We start from the raw sequence: 27589 nt of genomic DNA on the forward strand, positions 1-27589 counted from the left end.
GGGAATAGAGGGATACGGACCCAGGAAGTGTAGAAGATTTTAGTTTAGAACGGGCAGCATGGTCGTCACAGGTTTGGAGGGCCGAAGGGCCTGTTCTTGTGCTGTACATTTCTTTGTTCTTTGTTCTTTTTAGATGACGAGGTGTGGAGCAAGAGGGTGAACTCCACGTCTTTTGTGCGCAAGGCTTCGCTTAATCATACTCAACGTAGTTTATAGGGCGCACCAGACTAGGTCTAGAATGAGTAGTTTCTTTGCGGGGCGGGGGGGAAGATAAGAGCGAGCGCTGTTCAGAGGGCCTGGCAAATCAGGTGCACATGTTCTGGTCTTGCCCCAAGCTTGAGGGTTTTTGGTCTCCTTCTTTGGCATCATGTCAGCGATCCTAAAAATTAAACTGGTGCCCTGTCCTTTAATGAAAAAATGAAATGAAAATCGCTTATTGTCACAAGTAGGCTTCAAATGAAGTTACTGTGAAAAGCTTCTAGTCGCCACATTCCGGCGCCTGTTTGGGGAGACTGGTACGGGAATTGAACTGTGCTGCTGGCCTGCCTTGGTCTGCTTTCAAGCCATATTTGTGGTGTCAGACTTGTCGGAGCTGCAGACGGATGTGGGGGCCGATGTCCTGGCCTTCGCCTCACTAATTGCCCGGAGGGGAGTACTGCTGGGGTGGAAGTCTACTTCTCCGCCCAGTGCCTCCGAGTGGCTGGGAAATCTGGTGGCGTTCCGATGCCGCGAGACAGTCAAGTACACCATGAGGCGAGCAATTGAGGGATTTTACTGGAAATCGCAGCTGTTTATTGTGTATTTCAAGGAGCTGGTCACCGTTCGTTGCAGAGGATGGAGAGGAAAATGAGAGAGGGAGGTTAAATTTTGGGAGGAGTTAGGTTTTGGGGAGTATTGGTGTTTTATTTTGTTTCGTTGTTTAGCATTATTTTGTCTTGGAGAAATGAACTAAATGAAATAAACTAAAGATTGGGGGGGAAGGGAAAGTCAGCGAACCAAGAGGTGAAGTAATCAGTGGGAAGCGTAGCTGCTTAGGAATGCAAAAAAGTACGAAAAGACAACACTCAGGAGAGGTTACGGTAGTCCCCATCCCACAAAATATGACACAGTGTATGGAAAGGCTCAGTAAACCAAGGTCCACCACACTAAGAAAACAAAAAGGGACGGTCAATAGAGAATTAAAGGTGCGATATTTAAATGCGCGCAGTGTACGGAACAAGGTAGATGAGCTTGTGGCCCAGATTGTGACTGGCAGGTATGATGTGGTAGGCATCACAGAGACATGGTTGCAGGGGGTTCAGGACTGGCATTTAAACATCCAGGGATTCACAACCTATCGAAAAGACAGGGAGGTGGGCAGAGGGGGCGGGGTTGCCTTGTTAATTAGGAATGAAATTAAATCAATAGCACTAAACAACATAGGGTCAGATGATGTGGAGTCTGTGTGGGTAGAGTTGAGAAACCACAAAGGCAAAAAAACCATAATGGGAGTTTTGTACAGGCCTCCTAACAGTGGTCAGGACCGGGGGCACAAAATGCACCACGAAATAGAAAGTGCATGTCAGAAAGGCAAGGTCACAGTGATCATGGGGGACTTCAATATGCAGGCGGACTGGGTAAATAATGCTGCCAGTGGACCCAAGGAAAGGGAATTCATTGAATGTTTACAGGAGGGCTTTTTGGAACAGCTTGTGATGGAGCCCACGAGGGAACAGGCCATTCTGGACTTAGTGTTATGTAATGAGCCAGACTTGATTAAAGATCTTAAAGTAAGGGAGCACTTAGGAGGCAGTGATCATAATATGGTCGAATTCAATCTCCAATTTGAAAGAAAGAAGGTAGACTCAGATGTAAAGGTGTTACAGTTAAATAAAGGTAACTACAGGGGCATGAGGGAGGAACTGACGAAAATCGACTGGGAGCAGAGCCTAGTGGGAAAGCCAGTAGAACAGCAATGGCAGGAGTTTCTGGGAGTAATTGAGGACACAGTACAGAGGTTCATCCCAAAGAAAAGAAAGGTTATCAGAGGGGGGATTAGGCAGCCATGGCTGACAAAGGAAGTTAGGGAATGCATCAAAGCAAAAGAGAAAGCCTACAATGTGGCAAAGAGTAGTGGGAAGTCAGAAGATTGGGAAGGCTACAAAAACAAACAGAGGATAACAAAGAGAGAAAGAAGGAAAGAGAGGATCAAATATGAAGGTAGGCTAGCCAGTAACATTAGGAATGACAGTAAAAGTTTCTTTAAATACATTAAAAACAAACGGGAGGCAAAAGTTGACATTGGGCCGCTCCAAAATGACGCTGGTAATTTTGTGATGGGAGACCAGGAAATAGCTGAGGAACTAAATAAGTACTTTGCGTCAGTCTTCACAGTAGAAGACATGAGTAATATACCAACAATTCCGGAGAGTCAGGGGGCAGAGTTTAATATGGTAGCCATCACAAAGGAGAAAATGCTAGAGAAACTAAGAGGTCTAGAAATTGATAAATCTCCAGGCCCAGATGGACTACATCCTAGAGTTTTAAAGGAGATAGCTGAAGAAATAGTGGAGGCGTTAGTTATGATCTTTCAAAAGTCACTGGAGTCAGGGAAAGTCCCAGAGGATTGGAAAATCGCTGTTGTAACCCCCCTGTTCAAGAAGGGAACAAGGAAAAAGATGGAAAATTATAGGCCAATTAGCCTAACCTCGGTTGTTGGCAAGATTCTAGAATCCATTGTTAAGGATGAGATTTCTAAATTCTTGGAAGTGCAGGGTCAGATTAGGGCAAGTCAGCATGGATTTAGTAAGGGGAGGTCGTGCCTGACAAACCTGTTAGAGTTCTTTGAAGAGATAACAAATAGGTTAGACCAAGGAGAGCCAATGGATGTTATCTATCTTGACTTCCAAAAGGCCTTTGATAAGGTGCCTCACGGGAGACTGCTGAGTAAAATAAGGGCCCATGGTATTCGAGGCAAGGTACTAACATGGATTGACGATGGGCTGTCAGGCAGAAGGCAGAGAGTTGGGATAAAAGGTTCTTTTTCGGAATGGCAACCGGTGACGAGTGGTGTCCTGCAGAGTTCAGTGTTGGGGCCACAGCTGTTCTCTTTATATATTAACGATCTAGATGACGGGACTGGGGGCATTCTGGCTAAGTTTGCCGATGATACAAAGATAGGTGGAGGGGCAGGTAGTATGGAGGAGGTGGGGAGGCTGCAGAAAGATTTAGACAGTTTAGGAGAGTGGTCCAAGAAATGGCTGATGAAATTCAACGTGGGCAAGTGCGAGGTCTTGCACTTTGGAAAAAGAATAGAGGCATGGACTATTTTCTAAACGGTGACAAAATTCCTAATGCTGAAGTGCAAAGGGACTTGGGAGTCCTAGTCCAGGATTCTCTAAAGGTAAACTTGCAGGTTGAGTCCGTAATTAAGAAAGCAAATGCAATGTTGTCATTCATCTCAAGAGGCTTGGAATATAAAAGCAGGGATGTACTTCTGAAGCTTTATAAAGCATTAGTTAGGCCCCATTTAGAATACTGTGAGCAGTTTTGGGCCCCACACCTCAGGAAGGACATACTGGCACTGGAGCGGGTCCAGCGGAGATTCACACGGATGATCCCAGGAATGGAAGGCCTAACATACGATGAATGTCTGAGGATCCTGGGATTATATTCATTGGAGTTTAGGAGGTTGAGGGGAGATCTAATAGAAACTTACAAGATAATGAATGGCTTAGATAGGGTGGATGTAGGGAAGTTGTTTCCATTAGCAGGGGAGACTAGGACCCGGGGGCACAGCCTTAGAATAAAAGGGAGTCACTTTAGAACAGAGATGAGGAGAAATTTCTTCAGCCAGAGAGTGGTGGGTCAGTGGAATTCATTGCCACCGAGGGCGGTGGAGGCCGGGACGTTGAGTGTCTTTCAGACAGAAGTTGATAAATTCTTGATTTCTCGAGGAATTAAGGGCTATGGAGAGAGCGCGGGTAAATGGAGTTGAAATCAGCCATGATTGAATGGTGGAGTGGACTCGATGGGCCGAATGGCCTTACTTCCGCTCCTATGTCTTATGGTCTTGAGACATTTGAATAAATACATTTATCAAGTGCAACATGCATCCCATTTCCCTAATAATTCCAACTTAAACCATGATAATTCCATAAATGTAGTGACAGGTGATGGGAGTTGAATAATTCACACCATGAAGCAACCACCTCATCTCAAAAAAGAATTTATGTAATTTTGAAGAAATTAAGCTTAAAGTAAGAGAAAAGCTGATCAAACCCAGGTAAGTTCTCTTCTGGAAAATGTAAAGCTTTTAACAGTTGGATTTTGGCAGCTTATTTATGTATTTTACTTCTTTGAGAAGGAACACTTTAAATCCATAAATCTGTCCAGCATCAGGGTTTTATTTCATTCGCTCCTGCCTCAATGAAATGAAATGAAATAAATCGCTTATTGTCACAAGTAGCCTTCAAATGACGTTACTGTGAAAAGCCCCTAGTCGCCACATTCCGGCGCCTGTTTGGTTGAGGCTGGTACGGGAATTGAACTGTGCTGCTGGCTTACCTTGGTCTGCTTTAAAAGCCAGCTATTTAGCCCAATGTGCTAAACCAGCCTCCAGCAGTGGGAGAGAAGAGAACCGGCAGCCCCAAATTGCCTGACCACAGTTCTTGATATTGCCTCCAACAAAATGGAAAGTAGTTCATTTTTCTTGTAAAACGCTGGCATGTAGGTTAAAACATGATGCCCGCTTTAAACATTTCATGTATGTCGTATATATGTATACGTTATATATGGGCAAGCAAATCAGCAAACGAGCGAGGGAAACCCTTGAAAGAGGAGATGGTTGGTTTGGATGCAAGTAAAGCACTTTTCCATGAAGGGGGCATGGTGGCACAGTGGTTAGCACTGCTGCCTCACAGCACCAGGGACCCGGGCTCAATTCCAGCCTTGGGTGACCGTCTGTGTGGAGTTTGCACATTTTCCCCAAGGATTTCCTCCGAGCACTCCGGTTTCCTCCCACAGTCCAAAGATGTGCAGGTTAGATGGATTGACCATGCTAAATTGCCCCTTAGACACCCGAAAGGCTGGATGGGGCAACAGGCATAGGGCGCGGTTGGGGGTGGGGTGTTAGGAAGGGTGCTCCTTTGGAGGGTCGGTGCAGATTTGATGGGCTGAATGGCCTCCTTCTGCACTGTAGGGATTCAATGAAGTATTTATTCAATTCATCTCTGAAGGTTATTAATTAAATCTCTTTCACTGTTTAAGGCATTCTTTATTACAATAACTCAATGCGTACAAGAAGCGATCTGATCACGCTCTTGTAGTTCTTTGGCCAATTACCTGAAGCAACTTCATCCTGATACTAACCTTCCTGACGGTGGAAACAGTTTCACTCTATTTAGTCACTCAATAACCTCTGTCACATCTCCCCTTAACCTCTCTGCTTTAAGAAGAACCTCAGCTTCTCTAATCTGAAGATATCACTGAAGTTCCACATCATTTGTATTGTCCTCATAAACCTTCTCTGCATCATTTCTGCTACTTCACAATGTTCCTCCATTCCAGTGCCCACAATGAGACAATATTCCCTTTGGGTTCTCAGCAATAATATATGAAGGTTTTAAATAATTGCTTGCTTTTTGTCCTGTAATCCTTTATTTATAAAGTAAAAGATCCCATATGCTTTCCAAACCGCTTTATCAATTGCCCTGCCATTTTGGAAGATTTGTTAATATAGGCTCTCCACCTTTGTTCCTGCACTTCTTTTAGAACCGTACTATTTAGTTTGTGTCTCCTCATTCTTCCCATCAAAATTCATCTGCCATGCGTCAGGCCATTTCACCAGTCCACATTCTCCCGAGGTCCGTTTCTATTCTCGTCATTGTTTATTATATTTGGGCTTTCATCTGCAAACGTTAATATTATGCCGTCTTCAGTCAAGACCAGATTATTTATATATATCAAATAGAGCACTGATCCATCAGCCCTGGAGGGTACCATTGTATATCTGAAACACTGTTCACCACAACTCTGCTGTGTTCCTTAACAATTTCCTATCGATGCTGTAATTACCCATTTAACCCATTGAGATTCAAATTTGCTGACAGATCTATTTGGCAGCACACTTCGAATCACATTTAAAAGTCCAGGGGCGAAATTCTCCGGAAATGGCGCGATGCCTGCCGACTGGCGCCCAAAACGGGTCGGAGAATCGCGCGGGCCCGCTAACCGGCGCGGCGCGATTCCCGCCCCCGCCGAATCTCCGGTGCCGGAGACTTCGGCAACCGGCGGGGGCGGGATTCACGCCAGCCCCCGGCGATTCTCCGACCCGGCGGGGGTCGGAGAATCTCGCCCCAGATGTTCACCATCAACCACGCTACCTTCATTAATCCTCCCTGGAAGTTTGCAAATCAAGATCTGCCTTTCAACAACAGTGTTAGCTGTCATTTATTAAACCATATTTTTCCAATTCACAATTAGTTTTATCCCAGAGTAATGTCTCAAAGATTCCCCATATTGGACTTCTTAAATTTTATTTGTTCAGGGAATACAGACATCACTGGCTAGCCCAGCATTTATTGTCCGTCCCTGATTGCCCTTGGGGAAGGGAATTCCAAGATATGGCTATGTTGCCCCATCCAGCCTTTTGGATGCCGAAGGGGCAATTTATCAGGGCCAATCCACCTAACCTGCACATCTTTGGACTGTGGGAGGAAACAGGAGCACCCGGAGGAAAACCACACAGACACTGGGAAAATGTACAAACTCCACAGACACCCAAGGTCCCTGCCGCTGAGGCAGCAATGCAAGCCACAGTGCCACCGTGCCGCCACGTGAAGGGTAAAACATCACCAGCCTGTGGGTGAAGGATAGAAGAATTGGAAATCTCTTTCAAAGAGACAGCACTTGAAGAATGGGGTAAATATCTCAATCTGTGGTTTTGGACATACCTTATATAATGCTGTCTTTATGGGTGGCAAGGCAGCACAGTGGTTAGCACAGTTGCTTCACAGCTCCAGGGTCCCAGGTTCGATTCCCAGCTTGGGTTACTGTCTGTGCGGAGTCTGCACATTCTCCCCATGCCTGCGTGGGTTTCCTCCGGGTGCTCCGGTTCCCTCCCACAGTCCAAAGATGTGCAGGGTGGTGGATTGGCCATGCTAAATTTCCCTGTGTGTCCAAAAAGGTTAGGTGGGGTTACGGGGATCGATTTGGAGGTGTGGGCTTAAGTAGAGCGCTCTTTCCAAGGGCTGGTGCAGACTCGATGGGCCGAATGGCCTCCTTCTGCGCTGTAAATTCCATGATGCGCCTGTTATTTAATCCCACTACAGAGAAAAGCTGTGGAATTGATCAGTCCATATGGTTTGTCCATTGATGGCAAGTATGTAGATATTGATCATTTTATTGGAAGTTGCCATGTTAAAGAATGTTGTATCAGTGCCAAAACATAGAGATCAAAGGTGGAATTCAATGACTCCGGCATGGTGCCTGGCCATTTGCTGAAAATTTGGTGACAACCCAGCTGCATCCATTTTCTGGAGGCCCCATAGGAATAAGTCCCAAGCAGGCTCTTACCATTCCATCGTCCAGCTTCCCGGCTCTTCCGGAAGTATTACCAACCAGAAATCCTAATACAGGGTGGGTATCTCACTTTCGAGAACTTCAGAGCTGACCGCTCTCCAGCACCAGCAGAGCCAGAGGGAACAGTGTCACTGCTCATACCCAGGCGGAGGATCAGTGATGCAGCCCAAGAGATGAGCTAACTGCCGCGGGTTTGCCGGGACCACAAAGGGAGGTCTAGATGAGAGGGGTGGGGAGGAGGGTTGGTATCTAGGGAATGCAAATGTCTTACCAGTGGGTGTCTTTATTGGGCACCCACTGGTGAAGACATTCCAAGTGGAAGGGACCTCCTGCCTCCCCTTCCCCACACTCAACCCCCCCTCCTCCCCAAACCAGACTGCAGGCTTCTCTGTCCAGGTCCACATATCGGGGATCATGCTGGTCACTGGTTAGATACCAGCAGTGGTGAGTCAAGGTCCTTTTGAGGCCCTTAAGTGACACTTTTGGCCTCTGAATTGTCCAGGGTGGGAGATGAGAGGCATGGCACACCCCCCACCCCCAAATCCACCTCGGGATGGAGGGGGGGTCATGGTGGTGGTGAAGGAGGGGACATTAAAGTCCACCCCAAGTAGTGATTGTGATTAGTAAAGGAACCGTTAAAATTGTGATAGATTAAGGCATGTTATAATGAGGGTTAGGTATCTGGTGCTTTAATTTTTTTGAGAAAAGTCTAAACAATGTAGAAGCTTTCGAGGTCCGAGTATAATAGCACAATGAACGGATGATAAGTGAGATTGAGTGCACTGTGAAATGCTGATTGAAAGGACCTTTCATTGGGACATTTTTGTGGCTGCTTTTAGCACGTTCCACCAATATAAAACACCAGGCAATGCTTTTCATGTGATTATAATACAATAAACACACATTGAACAATGCCACATTTATAATACTGGTTGTACGCCACATTTACAATTCTGGTTATACTGTAAATAGATTCTGAGGTCCAGGGTACTAAATGTTCTCCAGAAGCCAAAGAACTTTGAATAAGCGTGAATATGCTGCCAATTGTTTAATTCTTTCTATTATTCTCAGCTCAAAGTATGATGCCCCACCTTTCAACGTTGAGTCCTAATTACTGGAAGGTGATCTTTCGGCTACTGTATTATTATAGAAGTTAAATTTAATATATTTTGCTTTTTGTCTCCCTACTTGATAGTTTGCTACATATACAACAGTGACTGTGCTTCAGGATACTTCGCAATACTTGAGGCCATGTTCTAGATGCAATTCTGGATGAGTGCAGCTCCCAACTAAAGAAGCTCAACACCATTCAGGATATCTTCCTTGATTGGTACTCCTTCCAACAGTAGCAGCCGTGTGACCACCCACAGGATGCACTGTGGGAACTCACCAAGGCTCCTTAGGCACCACTCGGAGTTGGTGGAGCAGTGATATTGTCACTGGACTAGAAACCAGAAACCCAGGGTAATTCTCTGGGGACCCTCGTTCGAATCCCGCCACTGCAGATGGTGAACTTTGAATTCAATAAAAATCTGGAATTTAAAGTCGAATGATGACCATGAAACCATTGCCGATGTCGTAAAAACCTATCTGGTTCGCTAATGTCCTTTCAGAAAGGCCAATAAATGCTGGCCCAACCAGCTTCGCCCACGTCCCATGAATTAATAAAAAAAACACATCTGGAAAGACCAGGGGAGCAGATACATGGGAACACCACCTCCGAGTTGGAAATATGTCGCCGTTCCTTCATTGTCGCTGGCCCGGAATCCTGGAACTCGTTCCTTCAAAGTACTGTAGGTGTACCTACACCTCAGGCACTGCAGCCATTCAAGAAAACAACTTCACCTCATTCTGACGGCCATCTCAGGATGGGCAATAAATTTAACTTAATTAAATCGTTTGGCAGAGATACCCCCATATAAAGGACTTTAAAAAAAAACTCAAAGAACACGCACCGTTGTGGGAGCCTTTTTAAATAACTGATTGAGCACCTCAATATGATTCAGGTGGACTGCACATTTTACCTTCCAGAACCTTTATTGTTTGTTTTGTGTGCTTTTGGTGATTGACTTAACAATTAAAGTTTCATGATCTTTTATTGCAAACTTAAAAAATATTCCAGGTTAGTCAGTCATGTCAGGTTCAACGTGACCTGCAATTTGAAAGCCTGCATAGATTTTACTGCCTCCTGCGGTTTAGTACTGTAGCTATGTGTGAGACGATTACAAGAAGCAAATCTTTCAGATGCTGAGAGGGTGTTTCCCTCATGGGTGAATCTAGAACTAGGAGGCATAGTTTCTGAACAATGGGTCTTTAGTTTCAGAATAATGGAACTTTCATTTAAGACAGAGACGGGAAGGAATGTCTTCTCTGAGAATCTTTGGAATTCTCAATCACAGAGAGATGTGGAACCTGAGCCGTCGAAGATTTTCAAGGTTGTGTTCGACAGGTTTTTGATCAACAAGGAGCCAAGGGTTATTGGTGGGCGGAGAGATGGGGGAGGGGAGAGAGAAAAGTGGAGCTGAGGCATGAATCGGATCAGCCGTGATCCTATTGAAGGCAAAGCAGGCTCTGAATTGCCTGCCCCTTCTATGTCTCGTGCATCTATCACTCATGTTGTATTAGATTTGGTGGAATATAAAAGCTATGCAAGAGTGATGGACTTAGAAGACTATAGTGATTTTGTTAACTCATTCATGGGGTCTGGCATAACTGTCTGGGTCAACATTTATTACCTATCCTAACTGCCACAGAAAGTGATGATGATTTGCGTTCTTGCTACAGCCCATGTGGTGCAACTGTGTCCAGAATGCTATTGAGGAAGCGTGTTCCTGGATTTTGACCCAGCAACAATGAAGGAATGACGATACATTTCCAAGTTCGGGGCGGCACGATGGCATAGTGGTTAGCACCGTTGCCTCATAGTGCCAGGGACCCAGTTTCTGTTCTGACATTGGGTGACTGTGTGGAGTTTGCATGTTCTGCTCATATCAGCATGGGTTTCCTCTTGGTGCTCCGGTTTCCTCCCACCGTCCAAAGAAGTGCAACTTAGATGGATTAGCAATGCTAAATTGTCCCTTAGTGTCCAAAGATGTGCAGGTTAGGTGGAGTTACAGGGATAGGATAGGGCGTGGACCTAGGTGGGATATTCTTTCACAGCATCGGTGCAGACTTGATGGACTGAATGGTCTCCTTCTGGTTTGTAGGGATTCTATAACTCTATGTTGTGTGGCTTGAAGGGACTTGCAAGTGGTGGTGTTCCCATGTATCCCTTGTTCTTCTAGGCGGTAGAAGTCATGGGTTTGGTTACCTTTGAGTTGTTGTAGTGCATCTTGCAGATGGTACATACTGTAGCTACAGTGATAGAGTGCGTGAATGCTTAAGGCAGTCGATAAATCTATTGGGCTTAATCATCCTGGGTGGTGTCAAGCTTGTGTGTTCAAGCTGCACTCATCCAGTCAAGTGGCAAGTATTCTATCAAATTCCTGGCTTGTGCAATCTAGATGGTATACAAGCTTCGGAGAATCGGGAGGTTCATGACCTCACTGCAGAATACCCAGGCTCTTGCGTGTTCTTGTAGCCATTGTAATTATCGCGCTAGCCAGTTAAATTTCTAGTCCATCGTGAGCCCTAGAATATTAAGGGATTAAGTTATGGTAATGTTATTCCGTGTTAAGAGAAGATGAGCAGACTGAATTGGAAAAGGTTATTCCCAGTTACTTGTGTGGCACAAATAATGCATACCCCTTCACTGCCTTAACCTGATGTTGTTCAGGTCTTGATGCATGCAGTGGCCAAATATTTATTCAACCTGGCTACCCCCAAACAGGCGCCGGAATGTGGCGACGGGGGACTTTTCAGAGTAACTTCATTTGAAGCCTACTTGTGACAATAAGCGATTTTCATTTCATTTCATTAAGCTGATGGGGTTTCATTGGGAGAGTGGCTTGTGATAAATTCCCTACAATGTAAGTGAAACGATCGATTCATTTTGCAGTGGAACTAAGTCTAGCAATAATTCACAGCACTGGGGTTATGGGCCTGTCTTGACGAAGGCAGTAGGGGCTCAGTTAGCTGGACGGTTGGTCCGTGATGTGGAGCGAAGGTAACCAGCTCCCGTACCAGCTGCGGTTATCCATGAAGGCCCTGCCTTCTCAACCTTGCCCCTTGCCTGAGGTGTGGTTTTAACCTGTGGGTTAAATCACCACCAGCCAGCCCTCTCTCAAAAGGGGAGAGCAGCCTCTGGTCCTTGGGGAATATTGCAACTTTCATTTCAGTGGTGTGGCAGATAGCACTGTGTTGAAATGAAAACTACAACTGCTTGCTTCAATTGGTATCGATGAATTTCATTACTTGGGAGTGTCTGAATACTAATGCAATAACTTCAAGGTTGGGTATACAGTAAAATCATGATTATCTGGCGTGCGAAGGGAATGAGTGGTACAAGTTGATCAAAAATGCTGTTTAGTGGAGAATTCCCCATATCAGTGGAATACAGTGGAATACCTGTCGCATGAACTTGGATGTAAGTATTCAGAAAGCAAAAGCAAGTATTTATTTTACTTCTAATCTTCAACAGTACATTACAACATGAAGCATAAAATAATAGAGTATGCAGGGATGGGTAATTGTTACCGGTTGGTAAAACAGCGATTTTGTACTTGGGGACATCAGAACTTATGGTTACTAGAGAATCGTGGTTGGTAGATAACTTACAGTTCACTGTACCTTGAGGCAATGCATTTCCATTTGCAAGATCTAACTTGTCATTTGAGCTGAGTTTGTTTTAAACATAGAAGCGCAGATCACAGTAACTGAAATGAGATTTTATTACAACAATAAGGTCTGCAATTCTTCACGGAAGGATGATCAAGACGGATAAGGTTCGTCGGTGCTGTCGGAGTTTCAGATACGTTTTTTGGCAATGGTTTCCAGTTCATTTTTAGTCCAGCGATAAGCGGGCAGAAGTCAGGTCAGACTAAACTATTGAGTCCCAAAGTACTGGGTTAACTCTAAACAGAAGCAGTTAGTTTTGTGGGGAGATGTTATGACATAAATAAAGGAATTCACATTTTTCTTTGATTATACTTCGGTTTCCCCTTGGACAGAATCGTGTGCCTCTGAGTTGGGGGGGTGGGGGGGGGGATTATGGCTCTGTAATTATTTAAGAAATGATCCTCTATATATTTCTCCACATGTGATGGTTCCAAGAAGTGTCAGGTAGCTACGGTCTTTTCAAGGAAAGCGTCGCGTGTCAGTGGCTCATGGGAAGGTATATCTTTAAATTGTACACTCGATTGGTTCTTTCCATGCTTTTGGCAATTAAACAATCAAAGCTTTGACCTGTATAAAATTTATCATTGCCTCTTTCAGTGTGGCAATTTATACCATTTGTGCCCAAGGACTGTGATAGGACTGGAGTGAGTTTTTAAAAATGCCTCACCTGTGATAGGTTTTTACTGACAAATTCCAGAGATAAAGGGATATTAGCTTTCAATTGATATGTGACCATCCAGTCAGGCACAGACTAAGGCAACTATTTTTTTGTGTGGGGATGATGGCAGCCCCCCCCCCCCTCAGTGTGATGCTTTTGTATATTGATGCCTCAACTAGGGATGTGGCCCTTCATGGATTTTATAGCTGGGGGAATGTCTGTCAGTCAAACTTGAGCCAGCTTTGGCCTTTGATTTGTCACCATCACTCACCTTCTCAGCGTTTGATATTAATAAAGTTTTAACCTTTTTGTTTTGTTTAAACTCCAGCCAATATAATAAAAATAACTTATTTTTTTCTTCCTGTTTTGTACAGAAAAACTCTACAATTCTTGTGGCCGGGAACTGAGAAGAGCACTTTTTTCACTCAAGCAGATATTCCAGGTTAGTAGTGATGGACGCCTTGCTGTTTACAATGCCTTGCCCCCCGCCCACCCCCCTCCGCACCTCAGTGCCCTTTGGCGATCCTGAGGTGCTCAGAAAAGAAGATCCCAAATTCAGTCTCAGGTTTTGTGAAGTTAGCTGATCCCAATGCAGGCAGGGAGTTTGCTGTTCGAATTAACCTCAGCAACCCTAGATTAACAGAAGAATTGGCCAAGGTTCCCGCTCCTTGCTTGGGTGGCACGGTAGCACAGTGGTTAGCACGGTTGCTTCACAGCGCTTGGGTCATCGTCTCTGCGAAGTCTGCACTTTCTCCCCGTGTCTGCGTGGGTTTCTTCCAGGTGCTCCGGCTTCCTCCCACAAGTCCTGAAAGACGTGCTGTTCGGTAATTTGGACAGTATGAATTCTCCCTTAGTGAACCCGAACAGATGCCAAAGTGTGACGACTAGGGGCTTTTCACAAACTTCATTGCAGTGCTAATGTAAGTGTACTTGTGACACTAATAAATAAAGATTATTATTATCCTGCGCCGCTGACTGGAAAATCCATGCGAGGTTGGGTGCCTGATGAGAATAGGATCAGGCTTGGCTGTGATGCGGCGAATAGCTGTTGGTGCTCGATGCATAGGCTTACATGCAGTAGGTGCTAGTTGGATGAAATACCAGAGCGCTTCTGATGCCTGTGGAGTCAGGGCAGGAGAGAAATCACGGAGGGAGGGAGGGAGAGGTTGCAGGAGTGGAGGGGTTGTGGAAGAGTCAGAACATCAGGAAGGTGAATAATTTCACAAAGGTACGGAGACCAGACTAATAAAGCAAGATAACTAGTGAGAAGGAATAGAGACAAGTTCAGTTGTGGTGCATCTCTGGAACTTGATTATGTAGGCCACATGCCAACCAGCAGAATGAAAGTTAGTTCCTGAATGCCAAAATGAAAGTAGTTATTACGCAGGAAGTATTGATATCATATAATTAGTGATTGTGTGAACCTTGTGATTAGCAGGTAGGGAACTCTACACCACCAAAGTGAGTGATGGCCTTGCAAGAAAGGATATTACACCAAAGGCTCCATTTCAGCTCCAAATCACACCCATTTAAGCTGAAATATTGTGTTCCTACCATTTCTTTAAGACAGTTACTGGACGTGATTAATGAATGTTGCTCGCCATCTAGAACACTATGTCGAAGTGTGCTTTGGAGATCGTTGAGGGTTTGAGTTTCTGGGCACCCAGAAGGAAAGGACAGTTTAAAAACTGGGGAATAAGGATACTGGTCTTGTATACTTTGTAAAAAGTAGGAAATGGTCCAAATTGGGTTTTTTTCTTCGTTAATTCCTGGTCTGAGCTGCACAGAATGACTCTCCTCAGCAGGTGAGGAAGTCGATTTAGCCCACCTTCATTCCGAAGGACCCGGTAACATATACACTGCTATTCAGTGCCAGTCCGGTCTTTAAACATAAAGACAGTGGGATTGACGCAGTTGATGAATGGAAATTCTTTCCGGGGCTGCAGTCCATTAGCTCGCCGATCACAGGGTGTGAAATGCACCTTGAATGACCCTGCTAATTTCAGCTCTACTTCACGTGCTACACACTTGCCGACATGTATTTGTGTCCGTAGAATGCTCTTGATGCAAATATTTAACAGTTGCCGCCTTCATTCATGCCTTACCCTCATGCCTTTCCATTGTGCCAGTGTGTTTCACCGAATCAAATTTGAAAAAGACCGAATCAAAGCAAGTGAGGAATTAAGATATTTTGTTGGTTAAAGAATTTTAATTATTGGGCAGGTTTGTGGAGGGCAGGACTGAACGCAGGTGTTTCCAGCAGCACTGTGTGCTGTCGACCAAGCGGAATTGAGGAAAAACTGCATTATCGTACAGAATCATACTGCATGAGCTGTAAATCATGAGAAGATTACTGGCATTCAACTGTTGTGGGATGAATGGGCTGGAGGGGTTACTTTCAGCAAAACAGTTGTAATCTCTCATTTGAAGATAATTTGTTCCATTAAAGCCTTTCCGAGCCTGGTTTTCACAGGTACTTTTTTATTTGTTGATTGTCTACACAATGGTTAAGACAAATAGAGTTAATCAGATAGCAGTCCAATGCTAACCTATGTATATGTACAGTGGGTTTTTCTTTCAGGACTGTTGTTTTGAACCACAGTCTGCTTGCCTAGTCCTAAAGCAATGTGGATGTGGCTCCCCCTCCCCCATTCCCCTCACCTTGGGCTTATGTAGTTAGTGCGGACATTTCAGTGCTCACCACCTCTCCATTCTGGAACCTATCTAATGCAGCAGTGGGAGGTGGAACTGATAGTATTAGCAGAGGGGGCTCGTTTAGTGAAACAAGTGATTTTACAGTGAAACCGATTTGAGTTCCTGACCTTTGTTGCAGTGTTAATGTAAGCCTACTTGTGACAATAATAAAGATTATTATATTGAACAGAGATGAGGTGGCACGGTGCACTTCGACCTCACTGCTCCAGGGACCCGGGTTCAATTCTGTCGTTGGGTGACTGCCTGTGTGGAGTCTGCACTTTCTCCCCTGTCTGCGAGGGTTTTCTCCGGGTGTCCGGTTTCCTCCCACAGTCCAAAGATGTGCAGGTTAGGTGGATTGGCCATGCTAAATTGCCCTTAGTGTCCAAAAAGGTTTGGTGGTATTACTGGGTTATGCGATGGACTGGAGGTGTGGGCTTTAGTCAGGTGCACTTTCCAAGGGCTGGTGCAGACTCGATGGGCCGAATGGTGTTTTCTACTCTGTAAATTCTATGAGAGGCAGTAAAGGAAGAGCTGCATTTGGATGGTGCCATTTACACCACCAGGATATGCGAAAATGCTTGACAGCCCTTTTAGGCCTTTTGAAGTATTGTAATGCAGCAACCAATTTTCACCTGGCAAGCTCTCCCAGACAGCAATAAGATAATGACTTTTTTATTTGTTACTTAATATTGGATGTGAAAAATTGGCCAGGACACTAGAGAGAACTCGCTAGCTCTTCGAACAGGGCCATGAAGCCTTTTACATTTCCCTGAGCAGGCAGACGGACCCTCAGTTCAGGATCTCAAATGAAAAACAGCATCTCCGCTGCAGCACTGAAGCCTGTTAAAGTCTGAGGTGGCATTTGAATCCATAACCTCCTGACTGCGAAACAAGAGTGCTCCTCACTAAGTCGCATGAGGAAGGGCAAACAAACCATGGTTACAGGGCCAGTGCAATAGATGAGGATTCACATACCTGGGGCATTGAAGCCGGTTCGGGAAGAAGGGAAGGCAACACCAAAGGGATGAAATGGAATGGTAGTTATGAACTGGTGGAGAGGGTAAGCAAAACAGGGGAGGGGATTTTAAGCTGGTATGGTGGACCAGGTGGACAAATGTTTGAAATATAATAGAAGAGGCAATGGGTATAAAGAAATAAATGAAATAGAAGCTTTGAGGGTGGGGAGAGAACTGGAGCTAGTAATGAGAATGTACAGATACCCACATGGAAGAACAAACATTGCTAACAAAGGCAGTTTGATCCAGCGGCTAGAATGGAAACAAGGCTCAAGCTCAGATAAGACTTGGAAATTAATATTCCTAGTTAGCACATTTTCAGGAGGGATGAGAAAGGTCAAGGGTTGAGAAGATGGCAGTATTAGTGACTGACTCCAACACAGTTGTGATGATATGCCTGTGCACATCAATGCATATAGTGATCTATCTATCAATGTATATAATTATCAGTATGACCTCCAACCAGCAGGTGGTGATAGGGATCCACCATGTGACTGGGGAGATCCGGCAGTTGGTAGTGAGTCATGCTGGAGGACAATCACATTAGAAGTAACTCCAGAATTATCAGTTACCGTTTGGATTATAGTTCATCAGTTCCCTTTCCATGTGTTGATCTTGTTCATAAATTATCTTACCAGTCAAAGAACTAGATGTTCTGTGTGCATCTGTACTATGGCCATAATACAGAACATAACAACAGTGATGGAATTTAAGAATGTACTTTCTTGTGAGGCAGATTATTAGAAAGATGGGAACTGAGAGAGAGGGAGATCTGCAGGCAGTTGAGGAAATATGCCTTTTACTAAAAGCAGAGGGAAATGATACTTTGACGTTCCCAAAATTGACTGGGTGGGTGCGACCAAAGCCATTAATGATTCTTGGGATGAATCATGGATTGCTTTGAATGCTCAAGGAATCAAAGTGAGCAAAATACTGTGGATGCTGGAATCTGAAGCAAGAGCAGAGGATGCTGGAAAAGCTCAGCCGGTCCAGCAGCATCTGTAAGGACAGAAAGCAGAGTTAATGTACCGAGTCCTTTGGCTCGTTATCAGAACAGTCTGACGAAGAGTCAAAAGGACTCGAAACGTTAAGGAAGCAAAGAATATCCGCTTAACATTTGTGCACTTCTGTGATACTAAAACATAACAAGTTAGAGTGTCGGACTTTCAGGGGTGAAGGAAAGAGACCAACTATGGAGAATGACAGCATGGCAGAGAAAATGATTCGATAATTTGTATCCGTTTTTTAAAATTACGGTGATGTGACTCTGCATGTGTACTGGATGGGGATGTGGAGCAATTGTTAAGAGATAATTGGAGAAAAGGTGTTGAACTCAATGGATCATTCGCACTCAGCTGCTGGAAGTAGCCAGAAAGGAGTCGGCCAAGGCCGTGATCACTGTATTGATATGTATATAGGTACGTCAGTGAAGGGTTAATTATTACATCTCGGTGTAATACAAACACTAGAGGGCACCACCAGTTCCCAGTATAAATATCAGACCTCGGGGAATCTTGGGAATTAAGTTTTATAGCAGAGGAGAAGTATTGATCACAGCACGAGGAGTAGTTTACATTAGAGAGAGTTAGCACGGGGACATCATTAGTTAATACGAGATTATAGGTTACTGTTTAACAGATTCAACCTTACTTAATTAGTAGTTATAGCTCAGTAGAGTGTGCAAACTCAATTCATCGGTTTTCAATAAACTGGCTTTGCTTCAATCTAAAGATTGGTAGTTTCTTTATCATCAACTCATCAGACCATTCTGGCTCAAAAGGCAAAGAATAACGACATGTTACCACCAAGCATAATATAACGGTCACAATTTTTCAATCCTACTTAAACATGAAAATTGTGCCATGAGATGGGAGATTAGTGAACGGCAAGATCTTTGTTCAAAGAGGGAGCGAGGTCCATTTTAGAATTTTGTGTTCCTGCAAGATTGGCGATTTTGTTAGCCTTGTTAATCTCCATAGTGTTTCCAAACCAAGTAGATGATTTAATTTTCCTTTGCTGAGGGGTCAAGCTTCACACGAGAAGAATGGTGCTCCAGGTCTTGCATCGTGGTGGTCTTCCTGTGTTCAAGTCTATCCCTTAATCTAATTAAAGAGCATGGTTTATATTGATTCACATGTTCCAAATGAATTGAAGGGGTTTCTTTCGTCAGCAGTGTGACATCCTGGTGTGCAACACCGAACGTATGACTCAATGTAGTGCGCCAGATCCAGACAATGACTACCTGGATAACACATACTGAGTAGGCATCATCACGAAGTGCGAATATGCCACACTGGGCACATCGCAAGTCCGGTCAATCCTTGCCCTGGATTCTGAGGATGAATGGAACGCAGTGATGGATGTCACGAGTGCCCCACCCAGTTCAAACTGGACATGGGTGCCTCCGCCAACCTGATCTCGCAGTTGGACTTGTCGAGAATCAAGAAGGCTCCCAAAATCCTTCCAGCTGCCTGCACACTCCAGGACTACAATAGCAATGCAATTAAGGCACTGGGGTCCTGCCATCTGACAGTGTCCAACCGAAACATAGAGACAAGCCTACGCTTTGAGATTGTTCAACCAGACAGAGCGTCCCTGCTAGGTACGCACGCCTGCAAGCAACTGAACCTCATCCAAAGGGTCTACACCATGACGCCGTCTCATTCGGATCTTCAGGCCAGCATTGATGACATACTGACCCAATATCCAGATGTCTTCAGCGGGATAGGCACTCTGCCGTATGAGTACAAGATTCTACTGTGGCCTGATGCCAAACCAATGGTCCACGCACCACGAAGAGTCCTAGCTCCACTGAGGGAGTGAATGAAAGCAGAGCTCAAGCCTACAAAAGAAAGGCATAATCTCTAAGGTCACTGAACCAACCGACTGGGTCAGCTCAATGGTGTGCATAAAAAAGCCTTCGGGGTCCGACGCATCTGTATCGAGCCCAAGGATCTAAACAAAAACATTATGTGGGAACGCTACCCAATTCCAAAAAGGGAAGAAATCAAGAGCGAGATGGCACACCTAGAACATAGAGAACATAGAAAGATACAGCACGGAACAGGCCCTTCGGCCCACGATGTTGTGCCGAACCTTTGTCCGAGATTAATCATAGATTATCATAGAATTTACAGTGCAGAAGGAGGCCATTCGGCCCATCGAGTCTGCACCGGCTCTTGGAAAGAGCACCCTACCCAAGGTCAACACCTCCACCCTATCCCCATAATCCAGTAACCCCACCCAACACTAAGGGCAATTTTGGACACTAAGGGCAATTTATCATGGCCGATCCACCTAACCTGCACATCTTTGGACTGTGGGAGGAAACCGGAGCACCCGGAGGAAACCCACGCAGACACGGGGAGGACGTGCAGACTCCGCACAGACAGTGACCCAAGCCGGAATTGAACCTGGGACCCTGGAGCTGTGAAGAAATTGTGCTATCCACAATGCTACCGTGCTGCCCTTAAGAACAAACTAATCTACACTATAGCATTCTACCGTAATCCATGTACCTATCCAATAGCTGCTTGAAGGTCCCTAATATTTCCGACTCGACTACTTCCACAGGCAGTGCATTCCAAGCCCCCACTACTCTCTGGGTAAAGAACCTACCTCTGATATCCCTCCTATATCTTCCACCGTTCAACTTAAATTTATGTCCCCTTGTAATGGTTTACGCCACCCGGGGAAAAAGTCTGACTGTCCACTCTATCTATTCCCCTGACCATCTTATAATCCTCTATCAAGTGGCCCCTCATCCTTCTCCGTTCTAATGAGAAAAGGCCTAGCACCCTCAACCTTTCCTCGTAAGACCTACTCTCCATTCCAGGCAACATCCTGGTAAATCTTCTTTGCATCTTTTCCAAAGCTTCCACATACTTCCTCAAATGAGGCGACCAGAACTGTACACAGTACTCCAAATGTGGCCTTACCAAAGTTTTGTACAGCTGCATCATCACCTCTCGGCTCTTAAATTCAATCCCTCTGTTAATGAACGCGAGCACACCATAGGCCTTCTTCACAGCTCTATCCACTTGAGTGGCAACTTTCAAAGATATATGAACATAGACCCCAAGATCTCTCTGCTCCTCCACATTGCCAAGAATTCTACCGTTAACCCTGTATTCCGCATTCATATTTGTCCTTCCAAAATGGACACCTTCACACTTTTCAGGGTTAAACTCCATCTGCCACTTCTCAGCCCAGCTCTCCATCCTACCTATGTCTCTTTGCAGCCGACAACAACCTTCCTCACTATCCACAACTCCATCAATCTTCGTATTGTGTGCAAATTTACTGACCCACCCTTCAACTCCCTCATCCAAGTCATTAATGAAAATCACAAACAGCAGAGAACCCAGAACTGATCCCTGCAGTACGCCACTGGTAACTGGGATCCAGGCTGAATATTTGCCATCCACCACCACTCTCTGACTTCTATCGGTTAGCCAGTTCGTTATCCAACTAGCCAAATTTCCCACTGTCCCATGCCTCCTTACTTTCTGCATAAGCCTACCATGCGGAACCTCATCAAATGCCTTACTAAAATCCATGTACACTACATCCACTGCTTTACCTTCATCCACATGCTTGGTCACCTCCTCAAAGAATTCAATAAGACTTGTAAGGCAAGATCTACCCCTCACAAATCCGTGCTGACTATCCCTAATCAAGCAGTGTCTTTCCAGATGCTCAGAAATCCTATCCTTCAGTACCCTTTCCATTACTTTGCCTACCACCAAAGTAAGACTAACTGGCCTGTAATTCCGATGGTTATCCCTAGTCCCTTTTTTGAACAGGGGCACAACATTCGCCACTCTCCAATCCCCTGGTACCACCCCTGTTGACAGTGAGGACGAAAAGATCATTGCCAACGGCTCTGCAACTTCATCTCTTGCTTCCCATAGAATCCTTGGATATATCCCGTCAGGCCCGGGGGACTTGTCTATCCTCAAGTTTTTCAAAATGCCCAACACATCTTCCTTCCTAATAAGTATTTCCTCGAGCTTACCAGTCTGTTTCACACTGTCCTCTCCAACAATATGGCCCCTCTCATTTGTAAATACAGAAGAAAAGTACTCGTTCAAGACCTCTCCTATCTCTTCAGACTCCATACACAATCTCCCACTACTGTCCTTGATCAGACCTACCCTCGCTCTAGTCATTCTCATATTTCTCACATATGTGTAAAAGGCCTTGGGGTTTTCCTTGATCCTACCCGCCAAAGATTGTTCATGCCCTCTCTTAGCTCTCCTAATGCCTTTCTTCAGTTCCCTCCTGTCTATCTTGTATCCCTCCAGCGCCCTGTCTGAACCTTGTTTCCTCAGCCTTACATAAGTCTCCTTCTTCCTCTGAACAAGACATTCAACCTCTCTTGTCAACCATGGTTCCCTCACTCGACTATCTCTTCCCTGCCTGACAGGGACATACATATCAAGGACACGTAGTACCTGTTCCTTGAACATGTTCCACATTTCACTTGTGTCCTTCCCTGACAGCCTATGTTCCCAACTTATGCACTTCAATTCTTGTCTGACAACATCGTATTTACCCTTCCCCCAATTGTAAACCTTGCCCTGTTGCACGCACCTATCCCTCTCCATTACTAAAGTGAAAGTCACATAATTGTGGGCACTATCTCCAAAATGCTCCCCCACTAACAAATCACTTGCCCTGGTTCATTACCAAGTACCAAATCCAATATGGCCTCCCCTCTGGTCAGACAATCTACATACTGTGTTAGCAAAGCTTCCTGGACACACTGCACAAACACCACCCCATCCAAACTATTTGATCTAAAGAGTTTCCACTCAATGTTTGGGAAGTTGAAGTCACCCATGACTACTACCCTGTGACTTCTGCACCTTTCCAAAATCTGTTTCCCAATCTGTTCCTCCACATCTCTGCTACGATTGGGGGGCCTATAGAAACGTGCGCTTCTTCACAAAACTGGACGCACCCCAAGGACTTTGGCAAATTCAACTTGAAGAATCCAGCAGAAGGCTCTGCACCTTCAACACGTCTTTTGGCAGATTCTGCTACAACCGAATGTCATTTGGCATCATCTCGGCATCAGAGATACTCTATCACATCATGGAACAGATGATGGAAGGAATAGAAGGGGTTCGTGTCTACGTTGACTATATCATAATCTAGCCTTCAACTCCAGAGAGACATGTGTCGTGACTAAAGAGGGTATTCCGACGCATACATGAACATGGCCTCAAACTAAACAAAGCCAAGTGCTGTTTTGGGACATCCACGCTGAAGTTCCTGGGTGATCAGATATCGAAACACGGTGGACACCCGGACACGGACAAAATAAAAGCCATCGAGGCAATTAAAGTCCCCAAGGACAAGAAAGCAGTACTGCTCTTCCTTGGAGTGGTAAACTTCCCGAATTTGGCTACACACACAACGGCCCTCAGAAAACTGATCAAGAAATCAACCGCCTTCAAGTGGAAGGTGGAGCACCGAACAGAGTGGTTGGAGCTGAAGGCCAAGCTCACCACTGCACGCGTCCTTGCATTCTTTGACCCAGACCGGGAAACTAAGATATCGACCGATGCGAGTCAGGATGGCATTGGGGCGGCGCTGCTACAAACAAATGACATCATCATGGGTCGCAGTGGCATATGCGTCACGGGCAATGACACCGATGGAGACCAGGTACGCGCAGTTTGAAAAGGAGTGTTTAAGTCTTCCCACCGGCATCCTCAAATTCCATGACTACGTCTACGGCCTGCCATCGAGACGGATCACAGACCTCTGGTCCACACCATCCAAAAGGACCTGAACGACATGATGCCCCGATTGCAGAGGATTCTGCTCAAACTCCGGAGGTACGATTTCAATCTGGTGTCCACTCCTGGCAAGGAGCTCATCATTGCCGATGCATTGTCCCGCTCTGAATCACACATTGAATTGCAGGTGCAAATGTGCGCAAGCAACTTCCCTGCAACAGACGAAAAGCTCGTTCTCATCAGAGAAGAGACCCCCTGTTGCAGCGCGTCATCCACAACCTCAACAATGGGTGGCCGAAAGGGCAATGCCCTCAATTCTACAACGTCCAGGACGACTGAACGCTGATCAACGACATCCTGCTGAAGATGGACAGAATAGTGATCCCACTGCATCATGCACCAGGGCATGGTGCTGCGGCAGATTCATGAGGGACACCTGGACATAGAAAAGTGCAGACGCAGGGCCCGACATGCCGTCTACTGGCCCGGCATCAAGCAGGACATCACGGACATGGTCCTGGACTGTGAGACCTGTCAGAGGTTCCAACCAGCACAGAACAAGGCTCCAACAACACGACCTGGAAACCTCTCCATGGTCAAAGGTCGGTATTGACCTATTCCACGTGAATGGTGGCGACTACATCCTACTCATTGATTACTTTTTGAACTACCCGGAGGTCCTGAAGCTGTCCGACCTCACCTCAAGGACCGTCATCAAAGCGTGCAAAGAGACATTCTCACGGCATGGCATCCTGAATACTGTCATGAGTGAACAATGGCCCGTGTTTCCACAGTCGAGAATGGTCCACAATTGCTAAGAGGTACAACTTCAGACATGTCACCTCCAGTCCGCATTATCCGCAATCCAATGGCAAAGTCAAAAGGGGGTGCACATCGTCAAGCAACTCTTCCACAAGGCCTCGGACTCCGTCTCCGACATATACCTTGCACTACTAGCATACCTGGCGACTCCCTTATCAACTGGCATGTCACCAGCTCAACTGCTGATGAACAGGGACCTGCGAACAACACTTCCAGCCCTACACCTGCCCAACCCAGATCACCTACCGGTACTACAAAAGATGCAACAGCTGCGCAACAGTCAGAAACAGCACTATGCCGCACATGCCACTGATCTGGACGTGCTATCCCCAGCAGACACTGTCAGGATCAAGACACCTGATAGTGGGTGGTATGCCCCAGTTGTCATCGTTTGGCAGGCCGCGCCCAGATCCTATGTGCTAAAAATGCCTGACGGCACCATTGTTCGCAGAAATCGAAGGGCACTGCTGAAAATCATACGCCCACAACCAATTCCCCCTCCACTTCCACCTGTTGAAATGCCACCTCCAAACACCACAAACCACGAGTGCACCAGTTGTGCCTCCCACACACCTATCAAGACACCGGCATCCTCTCCTCCACCTCTGCAGCGGTCATCGAGGATCAGACGGAAACCCCAGAGACTGGACTTATGAATAGTTTTTTTTAAAACTGTATTTCTGTCCACTGTATATACAGTCATTCTTAACATTGTCAGCCGTAGCTCCCGTTGCCACATGAGACAGGCATATACACATGTGTATATATAAAAAAATAAAAAAGGGGAGATGTCATGATATGCAGACACGCAACCAATGGGTCATCAGAACAGGATACAACCAATGGGTAATCAGGACACCCAGAGGTGGCATTACCACAAGGGGGCACTACACGACCACTATAGAAAGGATAAGGCACACAGGCTCTGCCTCTTCCACCGGCAGAAACCAAGAGAGCAAGTCAGAGTTGATTATCAGCAACATCACACCCTAGCACATGGCCGAGAGCAAGCTTGTATAGTTAGCAGAGTAGACTGAGTTACTAGAGGCAGATTAGTAGAGTGTCGAATTCATTTAAGAGCATTATTAATCGTTCAATAAATACGTTAAACTTTTCTCCGAGTCCAGAGCATCTTTCAGCAGAGCCGACATCAAGTCGCAGCTGATGTTACTCAATGTAACATAACACAACAGCAGCTAGCTGCCAATGGTGGGGGCACGAAAGTCTGGAATATGCAAGAGACCAGTACCGAAGGAGCTAGTAGGTAATAGTGAGGAGGAGGGGCAGTAAGCGTTTGCGGGGTTAGGGAGAGGTGAGGCCACTGAGGGATTTGGAAGCGAGGATAAAAATGCTCCGAATTGAGGCTGTTGATGCAGGCAGTGGCACATTTTGGAAGATTCTGGCCTTGCGACTGGCGCAGCTCTGAAATTGGTGGATCTGCTGTCTTTTTTTAAAAATCCGTTTGAAATCTTAAAATGGAAAACTGAGCTTGGAAGTTTCCAATCTGAGCCACTTGTACATGACACTGTTGTAACAATGTCGAGCACTCCTCGGGATCTCATTTCAAGGCACTGAGGAAAGCTGTTTCTTCTGGGGCCTAAGGCTTCCATTTAAAGTGTGCAGCTTAATTCGGTATGTCTGAACAACAATAGAATTCTGTTTGCTTAAATCTGTTTACTGTTCAATAAACAATGGACTGGAATATAGATCTCATCATTAGTAAAGCATCTTTAACATCAGCTCAACAAAGTGGAGGTTAAAATGAGATGTACGTGTGTGTTTGCCTCTGCAATGCAGTCTCGCTACGTGAAGCAAAGTGCCCTTCGAAATGTCATTGAATAACGTGCTGGCTGGAACCCAAAATGTATAATTTCAAGCTCTCTGCATCTCCATCTCTCGATCGATGCAGGGCTGAGTGTATAAAATAAAAACCTAAATCTGCACAGGTTTCACAACTTGCATCCACCTATCACTGCAAGGTCTGGCCTGCACCATTTTACCTGAATGCAGATGTCCCATGAGGTGCAGAATGCAGAATTTTTTGAGCTGTTTACGGTGCCAGTTCATCCCTGGCATTTCTGATCCGAGTGCTCGACTGGGAAACAGACGGGTGCGTGGTTACTGCGTACATCCGCCAAGGACCGGGCATGAGGCAAATCCAGCGTCATCCCACAACATGCGATTGAGAGATCTGACGAGTTATTTACTGCTGCAATCAAATCAAATTGTCAGCGGTAGATTTGGCCTTTCGAACTGTCCTTCGTGTCTGTAAGCTGTTGAGGAATTTGTTTGCTTTGAAGATAACAGCTCATTTTTTTTTTTTTTGTTTTGAGTGCCTCCCATGGAAAGACGTATGTTACATATAAGTTCCCTCGGAGCCCAGGGCACTCTGTCTGGGCCTGTTGGGCCATGAGTCGAATGAAAGATAAGCCTAAGCTGTGATTAAGATAAGACATCTGTTTCTTTTGGACACAATTGAAATTATTAACCGAACGTATCCATATTTATCAAAGTGATTTGCGTGACACATAACATCGATCATACGGAGCTGCTACCAAACATATCATCAGGTTTCTGAGGATCAGTTTGGGAAGATGCAAGACGAGAAGCAAACAGCGTCTGCTGTTTTCTCATGCTCGTCACATAAATAGTTCAGTATGTTTTGGAGCTGTATTTATGCATACATTTATGAAGCGCAGTCATTTAGAATCATATCTGGTGGTGCTTCACAAGTGTACAGGTACGATCAAAGAAGATGTGGGGGTGGGAGATTGAAAATATTGGTCAAAGTTGTGCATTTTAAGGATGATCTTAGAGGGACAGTCTCGTATCAAGTTGGGTGGGAGGGTGAGCTGCGAGGAGGATGCAGAGATGCTGCAGCAGGATTTGGACTGGCTGAGTGAGTGGGCATATGCCTGGCAGATGGAGTATATGGTGTGGATAAATGTGAGATTATCCATTTCGGTCAAAAAAAAAAGGCAGATTATTATTTGAATGGGTGTAAATTGAGAGAGGTGGATGCTCAGCGAGACTTTAGTGTTCTCATGCATCAATCACTGAAAGTATGCACGCAGGTACAGCAAGCAGTAAAGATGACAAAAGGTATGTTGCCCTTCATAGCAAGAGGATTTGCGGATAGGAATAGGGATGTTTTACTGCAATTGAATCGGGCATTGGTGAGGCCACACCTGGAGTATTGTGTGAAGTTTGGGTGTCTTTATCTGAGGAAGGATGTTCTTGTTATGGAGCGAATGCAGCGAAGGTTGACCAGACTGATTCCTGGGATGGCGGGACTGTCATTTGAGGGGAGA

At 45.4% G+C, this 27589-nt stretch overlaps 1 protein-coding gene across 16 annotated transcripts in view; it reads left to right on the plus strand.

Moving 5' to 3' along the window:
• fhod3b (formin homology 2 domain containing 3b) overlaps positions 1-27589 on the plus strand; it is a 742093-nt gene that overhangs the window by 331458 nt on the left and 383046 nt on the right. For all 16 annotated transcript variants that reach the window (XM_072509894.1, XM_072509896.1, XM_072509895.1 and 13 more), the window contains exon 4: positions 13369-13436. In XM_072509894.1, the coding sequence (XP_072365995.1) occupies positions 13369-13436 (68 nt within the window). The remainder of the gene's footprint in view (positions 1-13368; positions 13437-27589) is intronic.

This window comes from Scyliorhinus torazame, chromosome 6 (assembly GCF_047496885.1).
Source record: "Scyliorhinus torazame isolate Kashiwa2021f chromosome 6, sScyTor2.1, whole genome shotgun sequence".
Taxonomy (NCBI): domain Eukaryota; kingdom Metazoa; phylum Chordata; class Chondrichthyes; order Carcharhiniformes; family Scyliorhinidae; genus Scyliorhinus; species Scyliorhinus torazame.